The following is a 26067-nucleotide window of genomic DNA, read 5'->3' on the forward strand; positions in this document are numbered from 1 at the left end:
ACCACGCCCAGCTGCATATAATTTTTAATAACTTTCCTTTACCAATGTGACATTTTTAAACAAAAGGTGTAAAAATGAAAGCAACAAGGGGGTTGAATTATCAGTGGTTCTTTTTTTTATATTTATTTTTTAGTTTTTTAGGTGGACACCATATCTTTATTTTTATATGATGCTGAGGATCAAACTCAGTGCCTCATGCATGCTGGGTGAGTGCTCTACCACGGAGTCCCAGCCCCAGCTCTATCAGTGGTTCTTAACTGGAGTACACATGAAAATTATTTATTCTACTTTGTGAAGATTCTGAGATCAGGCTGAGGCAACTATATACTTATTATACACACACACATACACACACACACACACCATACCTACCCCTCCACACACAAACACACAGGTGATTCTGATGCATATTGGTAGGCAAATTCTCAGCATAAAGTTCCACAAATCTATGCACAGCAAAAAGCTGGGCATTACCTAGAAGGCACTGAGGGCAATAAAGTCCACCAGTTCTCAAGGGGCACCTGAACTACTGCAGCCACTGTCATTAGCATTTGTGGACTGTGGGCAGTCTGCGGCTTGGCCCTCTGAGGAGGATTGCTCCACAAGGCGAAAGGCCTCCAGGAACTCATTGATGTCGATGTGGCCATCCTTGTTGAAATCAATGCTCCGGGCAAGGTCACAGATGCAGTCATCTGTGATGTCGATGTTCATGTGAGAGCTGAATAGCTTCCATGTCTGCCTGAACTCATCCAGGGAGATGAACCCTTATCAGAGGGAAGAAATCACTTCAGTGAGTCAATCAGCGTTCATTTCCTCTGACATTCCTGCAAGGCCTTGTACCTAGTGTAAACTCTCCCAAGGGGAGCACAAGAAACCACGTATCAGGAGGGGTTCTCAACAGGGAGAAATTTTGCTCCCCACCAGGGACATGTGGCAGTGTCTGGAGACATATTTTATTGTCACAACTCAAGGTAGGAGTGGGGTGCTACTGGCATCTAGTAGATAAAACCCAGAGATGTTGCTAAACATCCTACAACTCCTCCAAAAAGATGAACTCCTCCAAAAAGACTTATCCAGCCCAAAACATCAATAGTACCATTACAGAGAAACCCTGCATCAAATCATCCCAAACATATACTGATTTACGTTTCGTAAAAAGAGCCCTTAAAGCTAGGCATGGTGGTGCATGTCTATAATCCCAGTGGCTCTAGAGATTGAGGCAGTAGGATCACAAGTTCAAAGCCAGCCTCAGTAACTTAATGAGGCCCTAAGCAACTCAGAGAGACCCTGTCTCAAGACAAAAAGAGTTGGAGATGTGGCTCAGTGGTTAAACACCTCTGGAATCAATCCCAGGTACCACCAAAAAAAAAAAAAAAAAGCACTGAAATTGGGCATGGTGGCCCACATCTGTAGTTCCAGCTACAGGGGAGGTTGAGGAAGGAGGATCATTTGAGCTCAGGAGCTCAAGATCAGTTTGTGCAAAATAAAGTGATCCTGTCAAAATAAAGGAGCTGGGTGTGGCGGCACATACATATAATCCCAAGTGCTCACACCTATAATCCCAGCTGCTCAGCAGGCTGAGAGGCAGGAGGATCACAAGTTCGAGGCCAGCCTCAGCAACCTAGTAAGATCTTGTCATAAAATAAAAAACAAAAAGGTCTGGGGATCTAGCCCAGTGATAGAGACCCCTGAGTTCCCCAGTACCAAAAAAAAAAAAAAAAAAAAAAAAAAGAGGAGGTGGGGAATAAAGACTTTGGATCTATTTATCATACATCTACAGTTGACTGGTTTGTTGTTTTTACAGTGCTGGGGATCACATGTTAGGCAAGTGTTCTACCACTAAGTACATTACCAGACCAGGTCAATTCCACCCCCCACCCTCCAGTACTAGAGGATTGGACCCAGGGCCCTTACTACTGAGCTATATTCTAAACCTTTTTCAAATTTTACTTTGAGATGGGGTCTCACTAAACTGCCCTTGTTGGCCTTGAGGCTTGTGGTCCTTCTGCCTCAGCCTCCCAAGGAGCTGTGATTACAGAGCTAAGCCACTATGCTGGGCTTGATTGATATTTTATAAGGGTTCCAAGATCATTTGATGGGGAAAAATCACTTTTTCAACAATGATGGGGACATAATTATGTACCTACAAGCGAAAGAATGAAGTTAGGCCCTACCTCACTATACACAAGAGTTAACTCAATATGGACTCAAATGTAAGATCCCAAACTATGAAACTCTTAAAACACTGTTGTAAATATTTGTGACCTTGGATTATGAAAAATTTCTTAGATATGACACCAAAAGCACAAGACAACAAAAGAAAAAAAGAGACAAGCTAGATGTTTTCAAAATTCGAAACTTTTGTGCATCAAAGGACATAACCAAGAAAATGAAAAGACAATATACAAAATCAGAGTACATACTCACAGAGCATATATCTAATAATGCCCTAGCATCCAGAATACATAAATAACTCTTATAACTCAAAGAAGACAAATAACCCAATTAAAAATTTGTCTATTAAAATAATTTGAATAGACATTTCTCCAAAGGAGATAGACCAATGGCCAATTCATATAAAAAGATGTTCAACATCACTGATTATTAAGAAAATGCAATTAAAACCATATGTAATTCTTCAGATCTATCAGGGTGACCATAGTAAAAATTTAAAAGACAAAAATGAAAAATAATGCGTGTTGGAGAGGATGTAGAGAATTGGAACTCTCATACACTCCTGGTAGGGCTGTAAAATGGTACAGCCATTTTACACTCTTGTGGAAAAAAGGTTTGGCAGTCCTCAAAAATTTAAAAATAGAATTGCCAGGTGACCTGATGATTGCACTCCAAGGTCCAAGAGAACTAAAAATACATTCACATAAACAGTTATACATGAATGTTTGTATCAGTATTATTCATAATAGCCCCAAAGGGGAAATAATCCAAATGTCTATAAACTGATAACTGAATAAACAAATTGTGGTATATCCAAATATAAAAAAGGAACTGATACTGCTCCAACATGTATGAACCTTGAAAACATCATGCTAAATGAAAGAACTCATTTATCATACTAATAGCTATATATTATATGATTCCATTTTTAATAAATGTCCAGAATAAACAAGTCCCTAAAGACAGAAAGTAGACTAACGGCTACCAGGGAATGGGGGACAAGGGATAGAGAGTGGGAAGTGACTGCTAATGGCTACAGGGTTTCTTTTAGGGGGGTGATGAAAATGTTCTAAAATTAAATAGTGGTGATGGTTACAAAACCTAGTGAATATACTAGAAACCATGGAACTGTGCCCTTTAAATGAATAATATGGTATGTGAATTATACTTAAAAAAAAGTAATGGTATTGTAAAGTCTTTGAACCATTGGGGGATCAGGGTGAAGGTTCTAGGCACTCTTCATTACTTTGTGGCAATCTTCAATGGAACAATAAAAGACATCACATCATGGGGCTGGGGTTGTAGCCCAGCAGTAGAATGCTCGCCTAGCACGTGCAAGGCCTTGGGTTTGATCCTCAGCACCACATAAAAATAAATTAATTAAATAAAGGTATTGTGTCCAACTACACCTAAAAAATAAATATTTTTTTAAAAAGATATCACATCTTCCAGTAACTTCTTCCTATGAGAAACTCTCATTCAGTTTGTCTTCATTCTACTCTGCTCCATTCTTTTTTAAATGAGCTCCCCTACCCTCTCTCCCTCTCCCTCTCTCTCCCTCTCTCTCTTCTTTTCTTTCTCTTTCCTCCTTCCTAGGGCTCACTATGCTGTCCAGACTAGTCCTGAACTCCTGGGCTCAAGCAATCTTCCTGCCTCAGCCTCCCAAATAGCTACATAGACTTATTCTATTGCTCAAGTACTTTTCCAGTGTCTATCATTTATAAATATTAATACAACTTACCTTACTCCCAAAATGTTGAGTGGAGATGAATCAGGAATGAATTGGGAAGGAGACTAAAAGGTTCAAGGTAAAATACTGGTGGTACATCAAAAGTGGAAGAATAATGAGGGTTTTTACCTGAGTGGTCGCTGTCTATGATTCTAAAAATAGTCTCCAGGTTGGACCGGTTTCGATACAGGGTTTCCAGCAAACTTGACTGTATATTCTGTAAGAAAAAACTCTTTTCCCTCTATATCTTATGTTTTAGCTTGTCCTGATATATAATTAACACACAATAAACTCTGACAATTGCACACTCTTGCAAAAACCTGAAGATATTTTATCATCCCACCACTCCCTTAACCCCATTCAGCCTTCCAAATAATCTAGTGGTTAAGAAGCACATAGCCCATTATGACAATGTTCTAAAATTGGCTGTAGGATTGTTTCACAGATTTTCAAATGCAATCCACCCTCTATATTCAACCATCGGCCTCCATGAATTCAACCAACCATAGATTAAAAATACTGGGGGGAACTGTGCCTGTACTGAACATGTACAAACTGTCATTATTCTCTAAATAATATAGCAAGTTTTCACATTATATTAAGTTAGAGATGATTTAAAATATAAAGGAAGATGTTCATAGGTTATGTGCAAATAGTACACCATTTCATATGGGTACTTGAGTATCCACATATTTGGGGATCTACAGGGGATCCTGGAACCAAACCCCCAAGACACTGAGGGACGACTGTGCTTAATTCAAAACCATTGAATTGTGTACTCTGAGTGGATGATTGACATCATGTGCAAATTCTATTATGATAAAGCCATTTTTAAAATAATACCTCATTTACTTTATATAGTCATCAAGTATTCATTGACTACATACTTTTTTAAATGGGGGAAGCAGCATGGTATTGAGGAAAAAAAAATGTATCTTCAAGTCCATGAGTTTGTTTTTGTTTTGTTTTGGTGCTGGGGACCAAACCCAGGGCTTTGGGCAGGCTAAGTACCTGCTCTACCACAGCTACAACCTTGGTCAGACCCAAGTTTGAGTCCTAGTTTACAAATTCTATGACCCAAGGTCAATACTTAACCTCTGTGCTTCAGTAGGTCTTCATAGATCTAATAGAGCTGATAATACCTACCTCTTGGATGGTTCTGAGGATTAACTGAGACAATATATGTAAACCACTTAACACAAAGCGACATAGAAATGCAGCAAATACTTATTCTTATTTCTCATCCATCCTGCCTTTTTGGTTCTAAATAGTTGGTTGTTTCTGATTCAAAGTTCTCTGTAAGGGGTTTTAGTTTCATTGTCCACGATACGCTCTCATCCACATTATCCCATGATTACCTCACGGCTCAGCTGTTCTTTGGCCAAGTCCTTCAACCAGGACCTGTACTCCAGTGTGTTGTCCATTGAGCTGTTCACCAGCTGTGGCCTCAGCATCCGCCATGGCAATCCCAGATGCAACACGGACTCCACGGCTGCTGCCCAGTCAGTCAGAGTGATTAAACCTACAGGAAAGAGCTAACTTATTGACTTATCACCTGGAAGGTGACAGGTGTCACCTGGAAGTCTCGTTTCCCACCCAATGTACATACATTATTCATCCTGACATTCTCGTACTACCTGTAAGTAACAGAAATAATGGGTATTGTCAGTGTTTGTTGTTGGTTGTGGCAGTACTGACTGGAAACCAGACTTGCCTGAGAAAACATAGGATGGCCAGTAAAATTTGAATTTCATGCAGACAACAAACTCTAAGTATGAGCCAAATATTGCGTAAATTATTTCTTGACTATTTGCCTAAAGTTTAAACTTTATGCATCCTAAATTTTCACTTATTAAATCTGGCAACCCAACCAGAAGCTATATTAGCTCTTAAAACAATATCATAAAACATTGACCATATATAGCATTAATTGTTAAAAAATTCAAATCTCTTGATTTCTTAGAATATATCATTCACTGAAACTCTTGGGAGGCTAGAGTATGTGTAGATGAAAAGATACAAATCTATAAATGTTACTGCTATTTTTGATAGAGACGTGGTTAATCAAATTTGAGTAGATAGTCCATTGATTTGAACATAGACAAAACTTCTAGGTTGGAAAACAGAACATGGAACAGATAAGCACAGATTCAACAAGAAGAAGATGGCAAGTCATTGACCTTTTGCTACTCTTAGACACACTCTTGTAATTTCTTCCACTCTGTTTTTTTTTTTTTCTTAATTCTGGCTTTCTTCCCTTGACCCTATTTATTTTCATCATCTCCATCTCTATTGGGCCAAGTTCATATTGTGTTAAAAGTTTAGAACTTAAAAATTTGGAAAAAATAAATGAGACACTAAGTTGAATGAGAGGAAGAAGCAGTCAAGGGTAGATCAGGTCTTTCAGTCAGTCAACATGTAACTTATTTGCTATCTATTGTGAGACAGATTTTTCTGGCTGGGTTCCTTCCTCCATGAAGCTCCTACTTTATTCTTACCAGTTTTATCTGCATCGTGCTTCTTAAATTCATCAAGGAGGTCTGAGGAATGAGCAAATAGCTTTTCCCGCAGAGCTCTCAGAGCTGATTCCTCTACTCTGCTAATCCTGGGACAGAAGATGAAGACAAATGTTTTTAAAAGTTGGCATAGAAAAAAATAGTTACAGGTTTTACTACATTTCCCCTTTATCTTAATATTGCAACCTCCCAAGGGCTCAGGTATGAGGTTCTTTTGTTTTTCGTTTTGTTTTCTGGTACTGGGGATTGAACCCAGAGGTCCTCTACCATTGAGCTACATACTCAGCCCCTTTTGAGAGAGGGTCTTGCTAAGTTGCCCACAATAGCCTTGAGCTTGTGCTCCTCCCGCTTCAGCCTCCCGAATCACTGGGATTACAGGCATGCAACACTGTGCCAGGCAGAGCTGTTTTTGAGGGATGAACTCCTTCTCTTATTTCTTCCCACTATTTCCTACTCTTCCCCGTTGTACACAAATAGTTTGGGACCCTATTTGTGTACAACGGGAAAGAGTGGGGAGACTGCTGTCCTTCCCAGTTTAGGACAGTGGTTGGATCCATTCTGGAGAAAGATCACCTCCGTGGTAAGGTTGTCTAATAAGCCTCTGCCACGGTTTCTCCATCTGTAAAACAGGTCTAAGTACAGTACCTATCCATAGAATCACTGAGAAGATTAAATGAGAAAATTCATGGACAGCACTAAATCCCGGCCCATCAAAATAACTCAACAAATGGTAGCCATTATAATCTTTATGTTCACCTTCTATTTTATTATGTTAAGCAGTCAAAAAGCAAGATTTATGAATAATAAAATAACACTAATTTAGCTTTCTCATTCTCATTGGGTCAATAGAATATTGCTGGGAAGCATATTTGGCCCAAAGTAAGTGCTCAATAGACATTTACAGTTGAATGAATAAGAATATAAGAAGAAATAAAAATTAAAATGTATTCTATTTGTAGCGTCTCATTGAGGGACCAGCCAGTCTACAAATAATAACCAGCTTATCTATGTTTTTAAGTACCAAAGTTTTAAAAAAACCATTTTAATCATGTTTGATGAAAATGTTCATTGTAATTTAAGATAATTAACAGTTGGTAAATGGCCTTCATAGATCCTTAAAAAAATGTGAACCACCTGAAACTCATCCCAAATTTCATGGGTATGTGAGCATATGCACTTTAACTGGAGCATGTTTATTGTTTTATCAGAGGCTGATAGAAGTGGGATCGCTAAAAAGTTTAAGAACCACTAGTTATGTAAGGCAATTAAACTGCTTCCTGGAAACTGTAAACCGTAGTCATCAATACCTCTGCAGGGACGGAGTATATGGCAATGTCCTTAAGAACTATCTGGGGGGGCTGGGGATATGGCTCAAGCAGTATCGCGCTCTCCTGGCATGCGTGTGGCATGGGTTCTATCCTCAGCACCACATACAAACAAAGATGTTGTGTCCACCGAAAACTAAAAATAAATATTAAAATTCTCTCTGTCTCTCTTAAAAAAAAAAAAAAAAAGAACTATCTGGATGTACAAGGCTCTCTGTCCCTGCCATCAGGCAGCATGGATGAAGCCCTTGTGAACTCTACATGGATTCTCTTATTAACCCCTCAACACCCACTGAAGTAGGGCACTATCATTATGCCATCTTGACAGCAGGACTCCGGGCTGGGTATGCCATTATCATGAGAAGTGGATTTAAACAAAAAGTAAATGAGTTCTGAATGAGGGTTTCTCTAAGAAAAGTGAGACTTTATGGACATTGAGACATCCATTACAGCTGCTCAGATATCAAGAACTATGTAATGTTTTGAACAACTAATAATAAAAATTATAAAAATAAATAAATAAATTTTAAGTTAACCACTGTGCTCCAGAGAATTGGTGTCATTGGGTAAGTAACTTCTGGGAAAATAGGTAATGTTGCATTTATTTAATGCAATCAATGAGTATTTCAAAGAGTTCTTTGTCTACCTTATTAAAATGCACTACTTATAGGATTCCTTGCAGTGACTCTTATGGTGACAACACCTAAGGAATCATGGTGTTCCAGTGCTGGGGCCCAACCCTGGACACGATGATTTGGTAGGGGTGGATGAGGCTCAGGTTGCTGATTTTTTATAAAGCTCCACAGAAAATTTTTCTGCACAGTACATTTGATTCTCACTTGATCAATTTAGATTTTTACATATCAAATCAATTCTCTAAACAGTAGCCCATGCCTATAGTCCCAGCAATTCAGGAGGCTAAGGCAGGAGGAATGAGACAGAGACGGCCTCAGCAACTTGGCAACACTCTGTCTCAAAAAAATAATAATTTATTTTTAAACACCACTTTCTTTTCTTTAATTAGTACATTATATTTATACACTATAGTGGAGTTCACTGTGGCATATTCATATTTGCTCATAATTTCTTCCCTAGTATTTCCCCTTTCTCTTTCCTCTGCCCACCCCCTCGATCCACTTCCTCTACTTTGCTGTTTGATGTTCTGTTTTTGAAGCACTTCCTTTTATGTGAGGCTGTTCCAGTGCTGGGGCCCATCTGTATTTAATAACACAAGGCTTATTTTAAATAATCCAATTTTACAGCACTCATGGAAGGTAAATGCTAAATATTAATGTGTTCTCTATCCACTTGATTTATGCGAATTTTGTCCATTTTGATTTTTAATTTAGTTAGGCTGAATAATTAAAGAAGCTTGTTTGGGAGACTAAAATTGTACCTACTCGCATCTTATATACTCCAAGGCCCTCTGCTCCGGGGGAGGCAATGCTGCATAATCATTAAACAGGTGGTTTCTGAAACAAGACTGCCTGGGTCACTACTGGCCCACTGATTTAACCTCTTTTCCTTAGTGATCTCATCTATCAAACTGAAATTAATCAAAATATCTACTTCATAAGTTTACTGTGAGAAAATATACATAAATTCTTTATAATACTTAACAGGCAGTAAGTTCTCATCTAAGGCTACCATCCAGAATCATCTCAATAGATGGCATTTAGTAATGTTACATACTTCCTTGCCAGAAAGAAAGGCTATCTTTAACAAATATGTGCACTGAAATCTATCTGCCAAATGCCCAGATAATGAAAGAACGTTTGTTGTGGCTTACTGGGGGAGGGGGAATAACCCAAACCTTTATGGATGAGAGAAATTGAAGAATAATCCTTAGCAAGACTTAGTGGCCTAAAATATGGACTTACTCAAGATGTACCCATTGAGAATTTCTGCAGAAAGCAAACGGATTGTTCCCATGAATGGTGGGTAGATACGGATACTAAGAGTATATGGAGGAGAAGGAGGAAACCTGCTGTGGTTTGGATATGGTTTGTCCCCTAAAGATTCATGGGTTAGAGGCCTGGTCCTCAGTGTGTTGGTGGGACCTTGGGGATGTGGGGCTTTGTGCAGGTTCTTAGGTCATTGGAGGAATGCCCTTGGAAGGGATAAAGGAAGTTTTCATTGAGTCCTTGAGTTAATTCTTATGAGAGGGTTGTTATAAAAGAAGCAAAGCTGGCTCCTCCCTCTTCCTCTGGTTTCCTGTCTTGATTTGTGATCTTTCATTCCTCATTTTCGCCATGATACCTTCTATTATTATGCCCTTACTAGAGGCTGAACCATTGGGGCTGCCTGATCTTAGACTTTCAGCTTTTAACTATGTGTTAACAAACCTCTTTTCATAAATCTCTCACCTCAGGTACTTCATTGTAGAAACAAAAAATGGAGTTCTATAAGACCCTGGCTATAATGTCTATTCTACAGCTGTATGCTGACATAGCTAAATTCTGAATTCTCACATTGAAGTTGGATAAATGTAATTGCATTTGGCATCTCAAAGTTCTCTAAACACTGCATTTTTTTTTTCTGAAAACCATTCATTGAAATGTCTTGCCTTTGCCTCATGGTGAGCATGTGGGTTGCCTTGTTAGCTTGATACTGCACAATATATGGGCTCAGGGATGGCCCCAGTTTGACATAGGCCCCTCTGTTACTGCCAACTTCATAGTAGTTGGAGGCAGAAAAGATGGTTAACACCTGAATCAAAACAGAAGAGAGATAGCATTCATGTTCATTGAAGAACCCTTCAACCTCAAACCCATATGGCCAACCCAATATCAGGGCTGCTGTTCCTCTTTGCACTGGTCTATGAACCTTTTCTTTTCCTTTCTTCTTTTCTTCTTTCTTTCGTTCTTCTTTTTTAACGAGGGCATGAATTGTGACTCAAGTCATAGACACTTGAATTTCAAAAGGAGGCCTATAACATGTTTTCACATTTTTACTCCAAATAAAAATGGCATGGTTCAGAGAAAACAAGTCAGTTGTTTTAATTTAAGGGCAGGTTTGATCTGATGAGCTGGAATGGCCATGAAAAAACTAGCAGGCAAATGAGTTTATGATATTGTTGTGCTGCCTCAAAGCTATACATATTTCTGTGCCTCCTCTGAGATTCTCTGTGAAAAAGATTTCCATTGTTCATACCTTGGAAGTTGCTAGACATGGTATCTCTTCCTGGAGATTTACAACGAATATAGGAAACCAAAGGCTCTCAGAAGTCTTGCAACAAAGAAACTCATATATAACCATTTAAGCAAACATTTCTTCCATTAGTTGATCTCTCACACACCCCTTGCCACGGAAATGTCTTATTCTCCTATAAAGTTAGTATTCCCAGGAAGACAGAATCCCATTCTAGTGGCATTATGTTAGAAAAGTATTATAGGATTTGGAAATACCCAAAGATGTTAGGAGATTCATTCTGCTCCTGAGAAAACAAATGATCCTGAATCCTCACCTGGAACAGTGCAGAAATCTAATTACCCTCTTAGGTTGCTTGAGACATATGACAGTAAGCTTTAAAGAATACAGATGGGAATTTGGGCATTGTGGCTTATTCCTGTCACCCCAGCTACCTGTGAGGCTAAGGCAGGAGGATCCCAAGTTCAAGGCCAGTATGGACAACTTGGCAAAACCTTGTCTCAAATAAAAAAAAAAAAAAGAAAGAAAGAAAAAATTTAAAAAAGAAAGTGTTTGAAATGTAGCTCAGTGTGTGCAAGGTCCTGAGTTCAATTCCTAGTATCATTTAAAAAAAAAAGAATAAGAAAAAAGAAAGTAAAGAAAAAGAGGCTATAAAAGTCATGGATAAATGACTATAAAGGGCCCAGTTGCTTTGAGCAAGTTGGTAACAAATGCACTTCACAGTCCAGGCCTAGGAGGAGCTCTTGGGACGCTTTTGTGACACACAAACCAGCACTGCTGCAGTGGGTTCACCTACTTTGCGGTTGTGGCAGAACTCATAGCCTTCAGGTTTGCATTCATGGGAACGGATCAGAAACTGCAGGTTGTATTTCTGTAACAACTGTTCTGTCACATCAGGCCCAAAGTAACAGCCTCCTCCTCTAACTGTATTTGCTTTGCAGCCCTCCTGCATCATGGGATCACTCCACAGGATATCGACAACCTGGGAAGACCAAGAGACAGGTATTCATTCAGAGTCATTCACATGAAAGCAGAAGAAGGAGGTTGCCAGTCTCATCCTAATCAGGTGAAATAATTGAGTATATTTCAGTTGTTTATCCCAAAGGTACTTCTAAGTATAAAACTGCAGCTGGGTGCAGTGGCGTATGCCTATAATCCCAGCAGTTTGGGAGGCTGAGGCACGAGGATCACAAGTTTAAAGCCAGCCTCAGCAACTTAGCAAGGCCCTAAGCAACTCAGTAAGACTCTGTCTCTAACTAAAATATATTTTTAAAAAGGTTGGGGATGTGACAGTGTTTGAGTGCCCCTGGGTTCAATCCCCAGTACCAAAAAACAAAAACTAAACAAACAAAAAAAATAAAAACCAAAACCTGAATGTGATTTATAAGTACTTGCACATTATTATTGAGTCATGTTTTGCAAAAGGAAAGGCCTGAATTTTAATATTTCAATTCTAAATTAGTATTGAAGCCCAGATAAATGTCTGGGAGAATGTACCTAAACTCACCCTCTCTCTCTCTCTGTGGTTTCTAGCTTCAGAGTCAGTTGCAACCCCTCCTCTTTCTCACCACCTTTCCTCCAATCAATCAGCCAGTTCTGCTAATTTTACATCTTAATTCTGAATTCTTTTCTTTACTGGTGAACCATATGAAATGGTAGGTTTTGTAGGTAAAATAATGATTAAATACTAGCAAGTTCATGTAGTTCAGTAACACTACTGCCCAAGATCACCATCATCTCCTACAATTCCTCCTTCCTTCCTTCCTTCCTTCCTTCCCTCCCTCTCTCTCTCTCTCTCTCTCTCTCTCTCTCTTTCTTTCAGTTCGAGGCAGGGCCTTGCACGTGCTAGGCAAGCACTCTACCACTGAGCTACAAGAGTCTTTTAAGGGACTTTGCTGCCACAGTCTTGCCCCCATGAAATGTTCCCTCCACCTGGATGCCTGTTCATGGGTTTTAGCAAGCACTGTGCCAAACTGAGTAGTGTCCACTGGATATCCATTCTCCTTCTTCTTCCAATATAACAAAATGATTATGTCTGGGATGACATTGAGTCCAACTAGACACTCCTTTTTCCAGTCTCCCTTGAAGCTCGGGGAGGAGGGCACGTGACAAAGTTCTGAAGCCTTTGGAAAGGTCTTAGTTGCCTGATAACAGAGGACAGAAGTTACTGCCTAGCTCTTTTGTCTTTGAGATGTAGCAGCCATCTTGCTGACAGGTACAAACTAGCATTTAATACCATCCAATAAATTGTAGCTTACTTTCTTACCCACTGATGCTAAGTCACTAAACCAGGCAAAAGAGCTCACCTGTTACGTCTTCCCATTCTTTATGAAACTTTAAAACATAAGAATCATTAAGCAAATACTATTGCTCTTCTGGCATTTTCTAACCCCACAAAAGTATAACCTTCAATTTACAGGGAAGGAGGAGATTGGGGCTGTTATTAAAATCCTGGGTCTCACCCGATGGCAGTCCAATTCTAGGAAACCCACCTGCCTCCACTCCTGCAGAGTGGGCCCGGGCAGCTCTCCAGGGACGGCGTGGGCTTCCGAGGTCTGGGGCAAGGGCTCCTCCTTCTCCTGGTTCCCCGGGAAGCTGGCTCGCTCCAGCTCCAGGCCCACCAAGGGCCGCCCCAGCCAGGCCAGCTCTGTGCGCTCAAGCGGGGCGCCGCAGGGGACGCTGGAGGACAGGCTGGCTTTGTGGGCCTTGTCTGAGCCCAGGTGAAAGGGTAGAGAAGGGGGAGAGCGGCTTTGGGGAAGAAACCACGGGATGGGCGTCTGCGCAGAGCTTGTCTGGTGGGCTTTACTCTTCTCCTCTGCCTGTCTGTCATTTTCCTTTCTTATCTTGTACCTCAGCGTGGAAACGATCTAAACAGGTCCCCAAAAGACACAGATAATGAAAGTGTAGATCCTTTCTGAAAAGCAGTTTTGCACACAAGTCAGTCCTAAACGCTGGGCTCCACAGACAAATTACTGGTCAATCTGTGCACTGTTGGCCCTTGGCCTAGAACAAGACAGGTACAGACCTTTGAGAGTAAGCCCTAAAAATGTGTATAGCAATTTGATATTGCCATGACATTCAAGCACATGATCAGTGGGCTCATATTTTTCATTTGTATTTAATTTTTTTTAATGATTCATATGTGTTGTATTTTACAAAGTTATTGATCTGTGACTAATTGGGAAATTCTAAAACCTGGATAATTTGAGAAACACTAACCTAGGGCATTGTTTCTCTCTAAGAACCTATGATTTTCAGATAAGATGGAAAAGGGCAAATCTTTAGAAAGTCAAATCCTTACTGAATTTCCTAACTTTCATATGTTTCAAATTCATATATTGAGCCCTTTCCAAATAGGTACAATTCTGGGCAGTTCACACAAGTTAATTGATTCTCCTTCATCAACCTTATGAAATAGCATCATTATTTATAGTACAGATAAAAAAAAAACAAAGGCACATAGATACTAAGACTTGTCCAGGACTGAAGCCAGAGAGTTCTGACTCCAGAGCCCATATTTCTCTGTAGTTCCTTCCCAAGTGTTCCCCAGACCACACAAATTACTAAATTACTATATTACCCATTTTGGAGAACTCTGCAAACCAAACATTAGGAAGTTAGTTTATTTTTTAATTAGCCACAGAAAGTCAGCTGTTAGCATTCTTCCTCAAAGTTCCTCCTACTTCTGTTTTCATAATTAAAAATGATTCTTCCATGACATGATCTGTTTTACTGTGACTTAGTGTCTCTGCCTTTGGGCCAACACACCCTAACAGAATGGTTGAATTCAAAGTTTTCAAGAAACACCAAGGTATAAAAATGTAGAAGCTAAAAAAACATAATAATAATTAGGTGCCGGGCAACATGCAGAATTAACAAAAGAAATACCAAGAACTGGTTTTAGGCCTCTCAGGCTCCTTGCTCTCTTCAAGAATATAAAAGGGTTGAGATTGCACAGAGGTAGAGAAAAGGTTGGTAAAATCCAAGATTTTTGGAGGAAGTTGCAGGCCTTCTCACCTCCACCTCTACCAAAGAGTTATCCTTTTCTTCTTTGAACTGAGTTTGGGTGGATAGGACATAGAACGCAGTTACCAAACCATGAAGAGCCACAACCAGCCCTGATAAGTAAGACCAAAGTTCAGAACCCTTGGCCTTTGAGTTGGTTGCAATTACTGGATGATTCTTGAGAGTCTCCCTTGGAAAGGGGATGAGCCTCTTTCTATGTGTGGGAAGAAGAGCTGGCATTGGAATTTGGGGAGCCAAAGGGGACAAACCAACCTAGAATGTTGCTACCCTAACTTAAATCAGTGTTAAGATCTAGCTACCCTTCTTCCTTAGTAATAGAGTCCCTGATTCTTATGAGGGCACATAACAACCTAAAATACAGACTTTACTTGCAAATTTCCCTTTCAGCTAAATGTAGACACATGACTAAATTCTGGTCAATTAAATATGAAAAGGTTTGTTTTATAATTGGATATTCAATTATACAATTATATAAAAGGAAAAAGCATGTCTTTCTTTTACTCTGTTTAATTTCAATTTCTGCTGACTAGAATGTGATCATAATGCTTGGAACTCAAGCGGCCATCTTTGGTCATGATGTAACATGGTGAATCAGCAAGACAGAAGAAGTCTGAAATCCTGGGAGTTCGTAGCATCACAATACCAGCCCTGGACTGCTCTCCTCCAGCCTATGTTTACATGGGAGAGATATAAACATGTCTTTCATGAAGTTTTTTGTCACTTCAGTCATTTCACTTTTGTAAGCCACAAATGTTTTCATTTAATCTTGATAACACCTCTGACATGGCTAAGACTATCATTCCTCTCAAATATGTTTTTCAATTTTTGCTGGGGAGATTGGCAGCCATGAAAAAGACAGCATTTTTAGCCTCCCTTCTAGTGAGGGATAGACACATACTCACATTCTGACCAATAGGATAAGAATAGGGAGATGTGCAAGTTCTATACTGTGATAAGAGCACTCTTATTCCTTTCCTTCCCCTCTCCTATTACTTAGGATTTGAATGTTTTCTTGAGTGATGCACTCTAGAGATGGGAAATGAGACATAATAATCCTGAGTCTCTGAACAACTTCATAGAACAAAATTGCCATATCAGGCACATACTGGGTAATGCAAGATTCAAACCCAGTCTGGTGGACTCTTTCATGTGTGTGTCATGCAGAGAAACTTTCATATCCAGTAGAGCTGCCCAAAGTTGAAGTAGCCTGGCCTGTGTGGTGATGAGTTCCCTCTTTTTGGAATGCTCAGGAAAATGTCATCAAGAATGTTGTAGTGAGAACACGAAAGGAAGAAATTGAAAAAGACCTTAGAAGATGAAAAGATTTCCCATGTTCTTGGATAGGCAGAATTAATATTGTCAAGATGGCCATACTACCAAAAGTGTTATACAGATTTATTGCAATTCCTGTTAAAATCCCAATGTCATTCTTCAAAGAAAAGGCAATCATGAAATTCATTTGGAAAAATAAGAGGTTCAGAATAGACAAAGCAATCCTTGGTGAGAAGAGTGAAGCAGGAGGCTCCACAATACCAGACCCTAAACTATACTAAATGGATATACTAATGGATAACTATACTATACAGAGATATAGTAACAAAAACAGCATGGTATTGGCACCAAAATAGACATGTAGACCAATGGTACAGAATAGAAGACACAGAGACTAACCCATATAAATACAGTTTTCTCATATTAGACAAAGGTGCCAAAAGCATACATTGTAGAAAAGATAGCCTCTTCAACAAATGGTGCTGGGAAAATTGGAAATCCATATGTAGCAAAATGAAATTAAACCTGTATCTCTCACCATGCACAAAACTTAACTCAAGTGAAACAAGGACCTAGGAATTAAGCCAGAGACCCTGCACCTAATAGAAGAAAAAGTAGGTCCAAATCTTCATCATGTCAGATTAGGACCTGACTTCCTTAACATGACTCCTAACACACATGAAATAAAATCAAGAATCAATAATTGGGATGGATTCAAACTAAAAAGCTTCTTCTCAGCAAGGAAACAATCAATAACATGGACAGAAAGCCTACAGAATGGGAGAACATCTTTACCATACACACCTCAGATAGAGCACTAATCTCCAGGATATATAAAGAACTCAAAAAACACCAAAAGAAACAAATAACCCAATCAATAAATGGGCTAAGGAACTGAACAGACAATTCGCAGAAGATACACAAGCAATCAACAAATATATGAAAAAATGTTCAACATCTCTAGCAATTAGAGAAATGCAAATCAAAACTACTCCAGTCAGAATGGCAATTATCAAGAATACAAGCAACAATAAGAGTTAGTGAGGATGTGGGGGGAAAGGTACACTCAAACATTGCTGGTGGGACTGCAAATTGGTGCAACCACTCTGGAAAGCAGTATGGAGTTTCCTTAGAAAACTTGGAATGGAACCACCATTTGATCCAGCTATCCCACTCCTCAGTTTATACCCAAATGACTTAAGATCTGCACACTACAATGATGCAGTCACATCAATGTTTATAGCAGCTCAAGTCACAATAGTTAAACTATGGAACCAACCCAGATTCCCTTCAACAGACGAATGGATAAAGAAAATGTGGTATGTATACAAAGTGGAATATTACTCAGCCTTAAAGAAAAATGAAATTATGGCATTTGCATGTAAATGAATAGAGTTGAACAATATCATGCTAAGCAAAATAAGCCAATCCCCCCCAAAACAAAGGCCAGATGTTTTCTCTGATATGTTGATGCTGATCCATAATGTGGGGGGCACTAGGGAAAAACGGAAGAAATTTGGATTGGATGGAGGGGAGTAAGGGGAGGAGAAGGAGTATGGTGATGGGAAGAATGGTGGAATGAGATGGACATTAATACCCTATGTACATGTACAATTGCATGAATGGTGTGACTCTGCATGATGTACAGCCAGAGAAATGAGAAGTTTTGGTCCATTTGTGTACAATGAGTTGAAATGCATTCTGCTGTCATGTATAACTAATTAGAATAAATTAAAAAAATAAAAAGAAAAGACTGTTGTAGCAGAGTTTCCTGTGTGGGATGGGCAGTTGGAATATGGGTGCCATAAGGTATAATTCAAATATAAGAGTCTACTATTAAAAGAAAATACAACTTTTACTTTCCAGGTTTTCACTGCTAAAATGAATTGGAAAATAGCCATTTGTTGTCAATAGGCTATAATACATCTGTCTCCCACTCTCCCACTTCCAAACACAAAAGGCACCATCTCTGGTTCATCTTGATATCTCCCCTAACAATTTTTTTTTCATGGTAAGCATGTAAAACAGATATTTTTTAGTTTAATTGAAATTGATCTTCATCGATGTATCTGCCAGTGGCACCTTCCCTGCATGTGGTAGGTACTAGATGTGTTGAGTTTAAAGATGATATGAATTATCTGGGAAATGGATAGAAGGGTAGTGATTAGAACTATCTAGATCAGGAAAGGCAAATACGTAGCACTAGCTACCTCCTGCCACTCGTGTGTCCATGGTAGACATTACCAGTTGATTATAGCATACTCGCATCTTGATCCCAGCTATGGATTCTCAGTCTTTATGCTCTTCTTAGTCACCAGGAGTCCTCATGCAAAAATGACATTTATTTTTTGTTGGTAGTGAAACTGCACATTAAGGTGACATTTGTATTATTTCATGAATCAGTACCTTGTGCCTGTCTAGTTTAGCCAAAAGCTCCAGGTCAGTCCTGTCTGATACTCCACCGTGAAGAATCAGGACTTTCTCATCAATCAGAGTGGCCAATGGAAGCCAACAGAACACATCTTGAAGAGTTCTTAATATTTTCTTTCCATGCACCTGAAAAAAAATGATATTAGCAACAAGTTAAGTTTCAAATAACTTACTCATCTGATTGAAGAGAAACTTTAGCTTATAAAGACAGGCACACCTTATATTTTTGCATCACTTCCTTGGTGAAGCCATATCTAGATACAGAAGGGAAAGTAGGTATTAAAATAAATTTAGTGACAACAGTTATGGCATAATCACAGTTTTATAAAAAGCATATATATATATATATATATATATATATATATATATATTCACACACACACACACATATATATATATATATATGAAATATTTAGAAATAAGACTGAGAAATAATCACCAAAATGTTCAGTTATAACATTATATGTGGATAAAGAAATTGTGAGATATTTTAATTTTCTTTCTTTTGATAATCCATATTTCCCACTTTTTCTATGGTGAATCCTTATAATTTACATGCTAAATAATATGAACATGGGTACAAATTAATAGTCTTATTAGAATTGTAGAATAACATAATTTAAAAAAATATTTTAAAATATTATATATTGTGTCTTCTACTTCCAGAAATTAGAAAACCACTTTTCAAAAGTATCTGGCAAGATAATTTTTTACAATTGCAACAAGCAAGTATCAAATACCCAATCATGTTTTGGCTTGTACCGTAAGTTCATCAAATGGTCCTCGTGGTTTCCTCGGTTAAGATGGAACTCTTTGGGGTAAACCAACATGAAGGCAAAAAGAACCATCAGGATCTCTATTGAATCCTTGCCTCGATCCACGAAGTCACCATTGAACACATATGCTCGCTCTGGTGACGGGAGGCCATTCTTCCCAACGCAAAGATGAGTTCAAGAGCCAGTGGGGGAAAGAGAATAGAAAATCAGGTTAAAGCCAATGGCCATCTGACCATCAAGTCTATAGCCAATTCTTTGCTTTCCGCATCTCCTCCAAATATGAAACATCAGTCAAAGATGGAAATATTTTCTACTGTGTTATATTTTCTTTCCAGCAAAGATGAGCTTATGAGATGATCATCAGAATGGACATGTTATAGAAAGCCAGACTGTCCATGTGGTGTGCAGTAAAGGGCACTGGAAATGTGATCTGAAGACCAGTCTAAGTTCTAGCAACATTTTAATAACAGCTGCTGCAGATTCCTCAGGATTAAACAAGATAATACATAGGAAAATGCTTTGGGAAATGAGTATATGTATAAAGCAACATTACACTGATAAACACCATTATATTCATATACTTTGTTACATGTTTTACATTTTATAGCTAAAAATAGATATAAAATAGCTTACACCTATTAGTTGCTTTGATAATAATCAATTTTCTTTATCTGGAAAAAAATCAATTGCTGAATAATGCTTTCTTCTACTTATTAAGCTAACACAGTTCACAAAAAAACATTTCCAGAATATAATGTGATGATGACTTCTATATTATATATTTTCTACCTAGAAGCAAATATTATTAAAAATAATATTTTAAGAATCCAAGCAATATTTAAGCATTTGTTTAGTAGACACCGTATTTCAAGTTCTAAATTAAGTCTCAGAGCAAGTAAGAAACTTATTTGGAACATTCATACCTTATAAAATATAAATATTAAGTCATCTAACTGGCCATGTAAATCTCCTAAAAAAAAAAAAAAAGAATATCAGTGCTGATTGACTGTTACTATTGTTTCTAATTTTTACTGTAAAAGGGAAAATACATGTTTCTAGAAAAATCTGACAAAGTTAAGAAATCAAGGGTTACTAATTTTTTCCATATGTGAGATAAATATTCATTTCCCCTTGTTGCAGAGATGGTTAATACTGAAAGCAGATAGCACAAGTTTGTCATAAGTAGTATTTTATAATAAAGAGTAAATGGCCTACATTTTTTACTGAAGAAAAGATGGGACAGAATAATGCAGGGTCGCAACCCAGGTGAGAACTGGAGAGTTTTGCCATCGTTAAAGTTGGAAGCTGCCACTCACTTATGGACCAGTGTTAGGAGGAGATTCTTTAAGAGAAGTTGTAAAATCTAGATTTTACTATGAAATCCTCTAATTTTCAAATGTTGGGAACACTGATTTTAAAAGCTTTAAAAACATCGCAGGGCAAACAGGACATATATACAGGCTGCATGTGGCCCTTTAAGTGCCAATGCACGGTCCCTGGCGTGGACACAGCCTCCCTGGGCTATGGCGTGGGCATCAGTCTATATGGATGCTTGACATCATGAGAAAATACAAGGAGATGGTAGCACTTCTCATTAACAGGACTTCTCTCTGGAAGAGGAATGAATATGGATGGAAGGAATAATTCCTTAGGCATTGGGGGGCTTGCTCATGTCCCAATGAATAAATTCTCTTCTAACAAGGAGGGTCTGGTGGTTTGCAGGGGTTTTGTTCTCAGTGGGGAACGAGAGTTTGCAGTCAATATGAATTGCTTTGAAAACTAAAGCAGAGGCTGAGCCCTGGGCTCCAACGTTCCCCCTCTCTGAACCATGGCTTCCTTAACTAAATATGGGGAAATCTGTAAATGGTCAATTTAAAGGCATGAAACTTGCCCTGCCCACTTGCTACTGCACCTCCCTTGGGACAAACCCTGCTCCTGCCCTTCTCCCAGGGAGAGCTTTCTAGTTTGTGTCTAACAAAGGGGGTCATTCAGGCAGGTTCTTACCACACACTGTGATCTCCTCGCTGTAACAGGTGGAGAGCCGGTTGATGTTGGGCAGCTGCGCCAGGTGTTTCCTGGTCTCATACAAAAGATTCAAGACGTATCTAGCATGGAGCTGCTACTAGGAGGAAGAGAGAGAGGGAACAAAACAACACAGGTGGCCCTCAACTTTGCTGCTTAACAACTCCAATCACTAAAGACACCAAAAGTGACCCCAGTGAACTGCTCCTAGGACTCTGCCCAGAGCCTTCCTCTCTCACCTATCTTCTGCCCTTGTTTCTGCTTCTCATCATCCCATTTTCCCCTCTACAGATATTGAGCTCATTTGCTCTTTCTAGTTACTCCATAAAACCCTTCCTCTCCTTTAGCTGGGGAGCAGCTCATGATTATTTCCATAGACTATTAATAAGTGCATGTATGCTAATGGCATCTAGTGACCCTGACACTGTCAAGAAACAGCTCAGCTGCTCTTGCAGTGAGTTATCTTCGTGTGAAAGAGGGGAAAGACTGGCATCTGGCCTAGAGCCAGAATCTGACCACTTGTCACCTCTGCCTCTACCACAGAGTTTCAAGCCATTAACATCTTTTGCCTGGATCACTGCATTATGAGAACTGCTGACATCGGCCCTTCCGTGTGCACACTCTCCTTACACAGCAGCCAAAAGTACCATTTTAAAAAGCAAGTCACACCAGGTGTGCGGGCGCACGGCCCTCATCCCAACGACTCAGAAGGCCGAGGCAGGAGGATCTTCAATTCAAGGTCAGCCTTGAACAACTCAGCAACTTAGCAAGACCCTCCAAAATTTAGACCCTGTATCAAAATTAATAAAAAGGGCTGGGGTGTATCTCAGTGATAAAGTACCCCTGATTTCAATTCCTGATACCAAAATATATAAAATTTGAAAGGAAGCTACACACTGTGCTCAATGTCTCCTCATCTCACCCTGAAGAATAAAAACTCCACTCCTCCCTAACTCATCTCTTCCCCTGGCTCTCCCAAGAAGCACCTGAACAAATTCTAGCCTCAGGCCCTTTTCCATTTGTCCCCTCTGCCTAAAATATGCTTTCTCCAGATATTGTACCTTTGCTCAAAAAACACCTTCCCAGGCCACTCTACGAAATTGCTGACCCTCCCACTCACAACTGACGTTTATCTTTCCCATCGCTTTTGTTGCCTTCTAACATGTCACAGAATCGACTTTTTACTGTTATTTGTTGTTTATTATCTGCCTCTTCCTTGAGGGCAGGGGTATGTATCTGTCTTGTTCACTGCTATATCCCCAATGCCCAGAATAGTGTGGGCCCACAGCGGTCTCCACAATCATCTGCAGGATGCTTACATGATCAGGAGGCGATTTGAATCAGAAAAACCAGCTGAAGGACCAAGGGTCCTGGCTTATCAAAGGGAACATGCCATCTCTCCAGGCAGCGCATGGTACAAACACCCTAAGGCCAGGGCCATTCTTTCTGTGCTGTGTTGGTCTCCCTTTACACATGGCATGGAGTGGGTGGGGACCCAGTCTCCCCAGGTGAGCTTACTTGTTTCAGTCTGAAAGCTTCCACCAGGGCAGTGGCATGGTCAGGGAGGAGCGGGAAGGAGAGATGTGGTCCTGTGTAACTGTCCGGCACCTCGATGGATTCGTAGTCACTGTGTTTCTCCATCTCAGCCTCCTGGGGGAATCTCTCCTCAGTGAACATGCGGTCCAGGAACTCCCCTAGTCAGACAGAAAAGGGGGGCTGACTTGTGATCAGACATGCAGTCCACGGCACCACAGAACCTAGTCCACCCTGGACGGAGCTGGAGCGGGACCTGGCCAGACTGGCATCAGCTCCCATGAAGGAAAAGTAAAAGGGAACCCAGGACGCCTGGTATGGGCTGGAGGGAAGGTTTTGTTTTCATGTTAATAAAGACATTAACTGGTAATGGACTCTATTTTTATTTTAAAAGATCAACATTTGTCAAACTGAGAAAGTGCAGACTTGTGAGGCTGGGGTGTGTAAGCAGGAGGAAAGGGCACAGGCAGGGTGGGAGGAGTTGGTAGGCCTTCATGGTGCACTCTAAATGTGGCAGAGGCCCAGCCAGCTCTGTGCCTGAAGCTACCTCCAGCTGCCTGCCTCTGCCTCTCCAGCCTGGATGCACAGAGGGCCTCATGTGGCAAGCCGTACAGACTGTGCAACCCAACCTCCCATCCCTGCCCCCATTCAGTGACTCAAGAGCTGACATCTACAGATCCTAGTTCCCTCTGTCTGCAGGTGGGACCATTCTGAGGCTTGTGCTCTGTGCTATTTCCCACCCCTCCCCTCCCAGTTGCTGGCTGAGTGACTCACCCTTGATTGGCTGCCTCCCTTTCATGAGCTTCCCCCCAATCCACCCCCTAGTGTTTCCTGCACTTTAACAAACTCCTTACAACCTAACCAGGCATGTTTCCAGGTGTGTTTGGAGGAGAACCAAGAATAAAATTCCCATCTGTTGTCAGACCTTCTCTCATTCACTGGCTGTCACCAGATTCATGGTCTTAATCCCTGTGCATCCTCCACCCAACTCCGATATCTACGACCTTCAGACAGGAGGACATGCCCCACGGCAGTTCATACTCACTCTCATGGTGGCTGTCTGGGGTGAAGTGATCCATAAGGTAACTGAAGAAATCATGGAGCTGTAAAAGAACCCAATGAGCCTTAGTAAATGGCTGGAAATGGAGACTATCGTGCTAAGTGAAATAAGCTGGTCCCCCCCAAAACAAAGACCCAATGTTCTCTCAATAAGGGGTGGAGGGAGGGAAGAATAGAAGCTCATTGGATTAGACAAAAAGGAATGAGGGGAAGGGTGGGGGATGGGACTAGGAAAGACAGTAGAGTGAATGGGACATAACTTTGCCACGTTCATCCATGAATACACGACTAGTGAGACTCCACACCATATACAATCTCAAGAATGGGATCCTAATTAGAATAAGTTTTACTCCCTGTATGTGTAATATGTCAAACACACTCCACTGTCACGTATATCCAAATAGAACAAATAAAAAATTAAACTTAAAAAATGAGGGAAGAGAGAACCTGGGCGTGTCCAGACTGGTTGCACCATTTGAGCACCTGGGGTTTGCTGCCCAGGGGCTAGAAAGCAGAGCCAGAGGCAGCCCCGGCTCCTCCCTCCGCACCTTGACCTGGTCTTGCTGCCCAGCATACTCTATGGACTGGAAGATGCTCCAGGTGCACTGCCGTCTCATCTCCAGGCGGGCTGTGTAGCGCCGGTACCATCTCTGGATCAGGATCGCTGCCTTGAAGGCTGTGACACAGATGGAGATACAAGCCTGTGAGCTGGGACTCCCCAGGTGGGGGATGGGAGCAGGGCGAGGGAAGTACCCAGACCCTCTCCCACTACACATGTGGGGACAAAATGGAGGGGACAGCACTACCCATTGATGCCTGTAGGAAGGTATTTGCTTTATTTCTGGTCATAGACATTTTCTTTCAACCCATCCCAAACTCACCTCCATTCATACCATTTATTGATGAAAATATTTATAGGTTACACTAACCCCTTCCCCTATCCCAACTCACCCCCGTCTGAAGGGATGCATTCCCAACCCTCAGTGGATGCCTGCAACAGTGGATAGTACTGAAACCTATATATTTTATTTTTTCCTTAGTGAGTCAAAAACTTCCACCTTTTACTTGAAGGAAACATTTTACAGCTTCTCTTGATATATCTGAATTGCCAGCATCAGTACTTTAATGCTTTGAAGCCATTATTAAGTTAAAAAAACAAAAAGATTTACTTGAAAACAAGCACCATGATACTGCAACGGTTGATCTGATAACTGAGATGACTACTAAGTGACTAATGGGCAGGTAGAGTATACAGCATGGATACACTGGACAAAGAGATGATTCAAGTCCTGGGTGGGATGGAGCTGGACACTATTACACTATTCAGAACAGCATGCAATTTAAAACTCATGAATTGTTTATTTCTGAAAATTTTCATTTAATATTTTCAGATTGTGATTGACTATGGATAAAAGAAACAGTAGAAAGTAAAATCATTGATAAGGCAGGGGGGTGACTACTGTACAGACAGAAAGGTTGCACTCTAAGGATTCTGGAGAGATTTTAAGAATTCAGTACCCTGGAAGACTGGGATAATGTGGGGAGTGAGAGAGGGGGAGGACAGTTGATATTATCACAATACATTGAATCTCAGGAGATCTGGGTCCTGTGCCTGGAACAGCTCTGCCCAAGCTATGTGGCTTCAGACAGCTCATTTTGTGTCTCCATGTGTTCATCTGGAAAAGGGGTTGGACTAGATGAAGATGGGGAAAACAAACATTAAACCCTCAAATTAATATTTCACAGTGCCAGGGGTGAAGAGTATTTCCCAGTCCTGTTTGGTGATATCTCTGTGAGTCTTAGGCACACTCATCATAAAATATCCATGACTGCATCTTTGGGCTTCTCCTTTTTGCCAGGACCTGTGTCAGTTGACCTTGTAGAGCAAATTAGGATGTGTTAGCCTCATCTGACGTTTAGGACCTCTTATGGTTTGAATACGAGTTGTTCCCCCCAAAGCTCCCATTAATACAGGGATATTGAGACTGGGGCTGGGGCTCAAGTGGTAGAGCACTTGCCTAGCTCGTGTGAGGCACTGGGTTCAATCCTCAGCA

At 40.3% G+C, this 26067-nt stretch overlaps 1 protein-coding gene across 1 annotated transcript in view; it reads right to left on the bottom strand.

Moving 5' to 3' along the window:
• Positions 1–510: 510 nt before the first annotated feature.
• The window catches only part of Ppef2 (protein phosphatase with EF-hand domain 2), a 33134-nt gene continuing 7577 nt past the window's right edge, over positions 511–26067 (bottom strand). The window contains exons 2-16 of the mRNA XM_076864045.1: positions 24562–24689; positions 24000–24057; positions 22940–23115; positions 21404–21518; positions 20323–20369; positions 19386–19552; positions 18841–18877; positions 18600–18749; positions 13388–13762; positions 11692–11877; positions 10312–10454; positions 6403–6509; positions 5263–5426; positions 4034–4121; positions 511–764 (exon numbers count right to left, since the gene is read on the bottom strand). Of these exons, the coding sequence (XP_076720160.1) occupies positions 511–764; positions 4034–4121; positions 5263–5426; positions 6403–6509; positions 10312–10454; positions 11692–11877; positions 13388–13762; positions 18600–18749; positions 18841–18877; positions 19386–19552; positions 20323–20369; positions 21404–21518; positions 22940–23115; positions 24000–24057; positions 24562–24689 (2195 nt within the window). The remainder of the gene's footprint in view (positions 765–4033; positions 4122–5262; positions 5427–6402; positions 6510–10311; positions 10455–11691; positions 11878–13387; positions 13763–18599; positions 18750–18840; positions 18878–19385; positions 19553–20322; positions 20370–21403; positions 21519–22939; positions 23116–23999; positions 24058–24561; positions 24690–26067) is intronic.

The sequence above is a fragment of the Callospermophilus lateralis genome, chromosome 8 (genome assembly GCF_048772815.1).
Source record: "Callospermophilus lateralis isolate mCalLat2 chromosome 8, mCalLat2.hap1, whole genome shotgun sequence".
NCBI lineage: Eukaryota > Metazoa > Chordata > Mammalia > Rodentia > Sciuridae > Callospermophilus > Callospermophilus lateralis.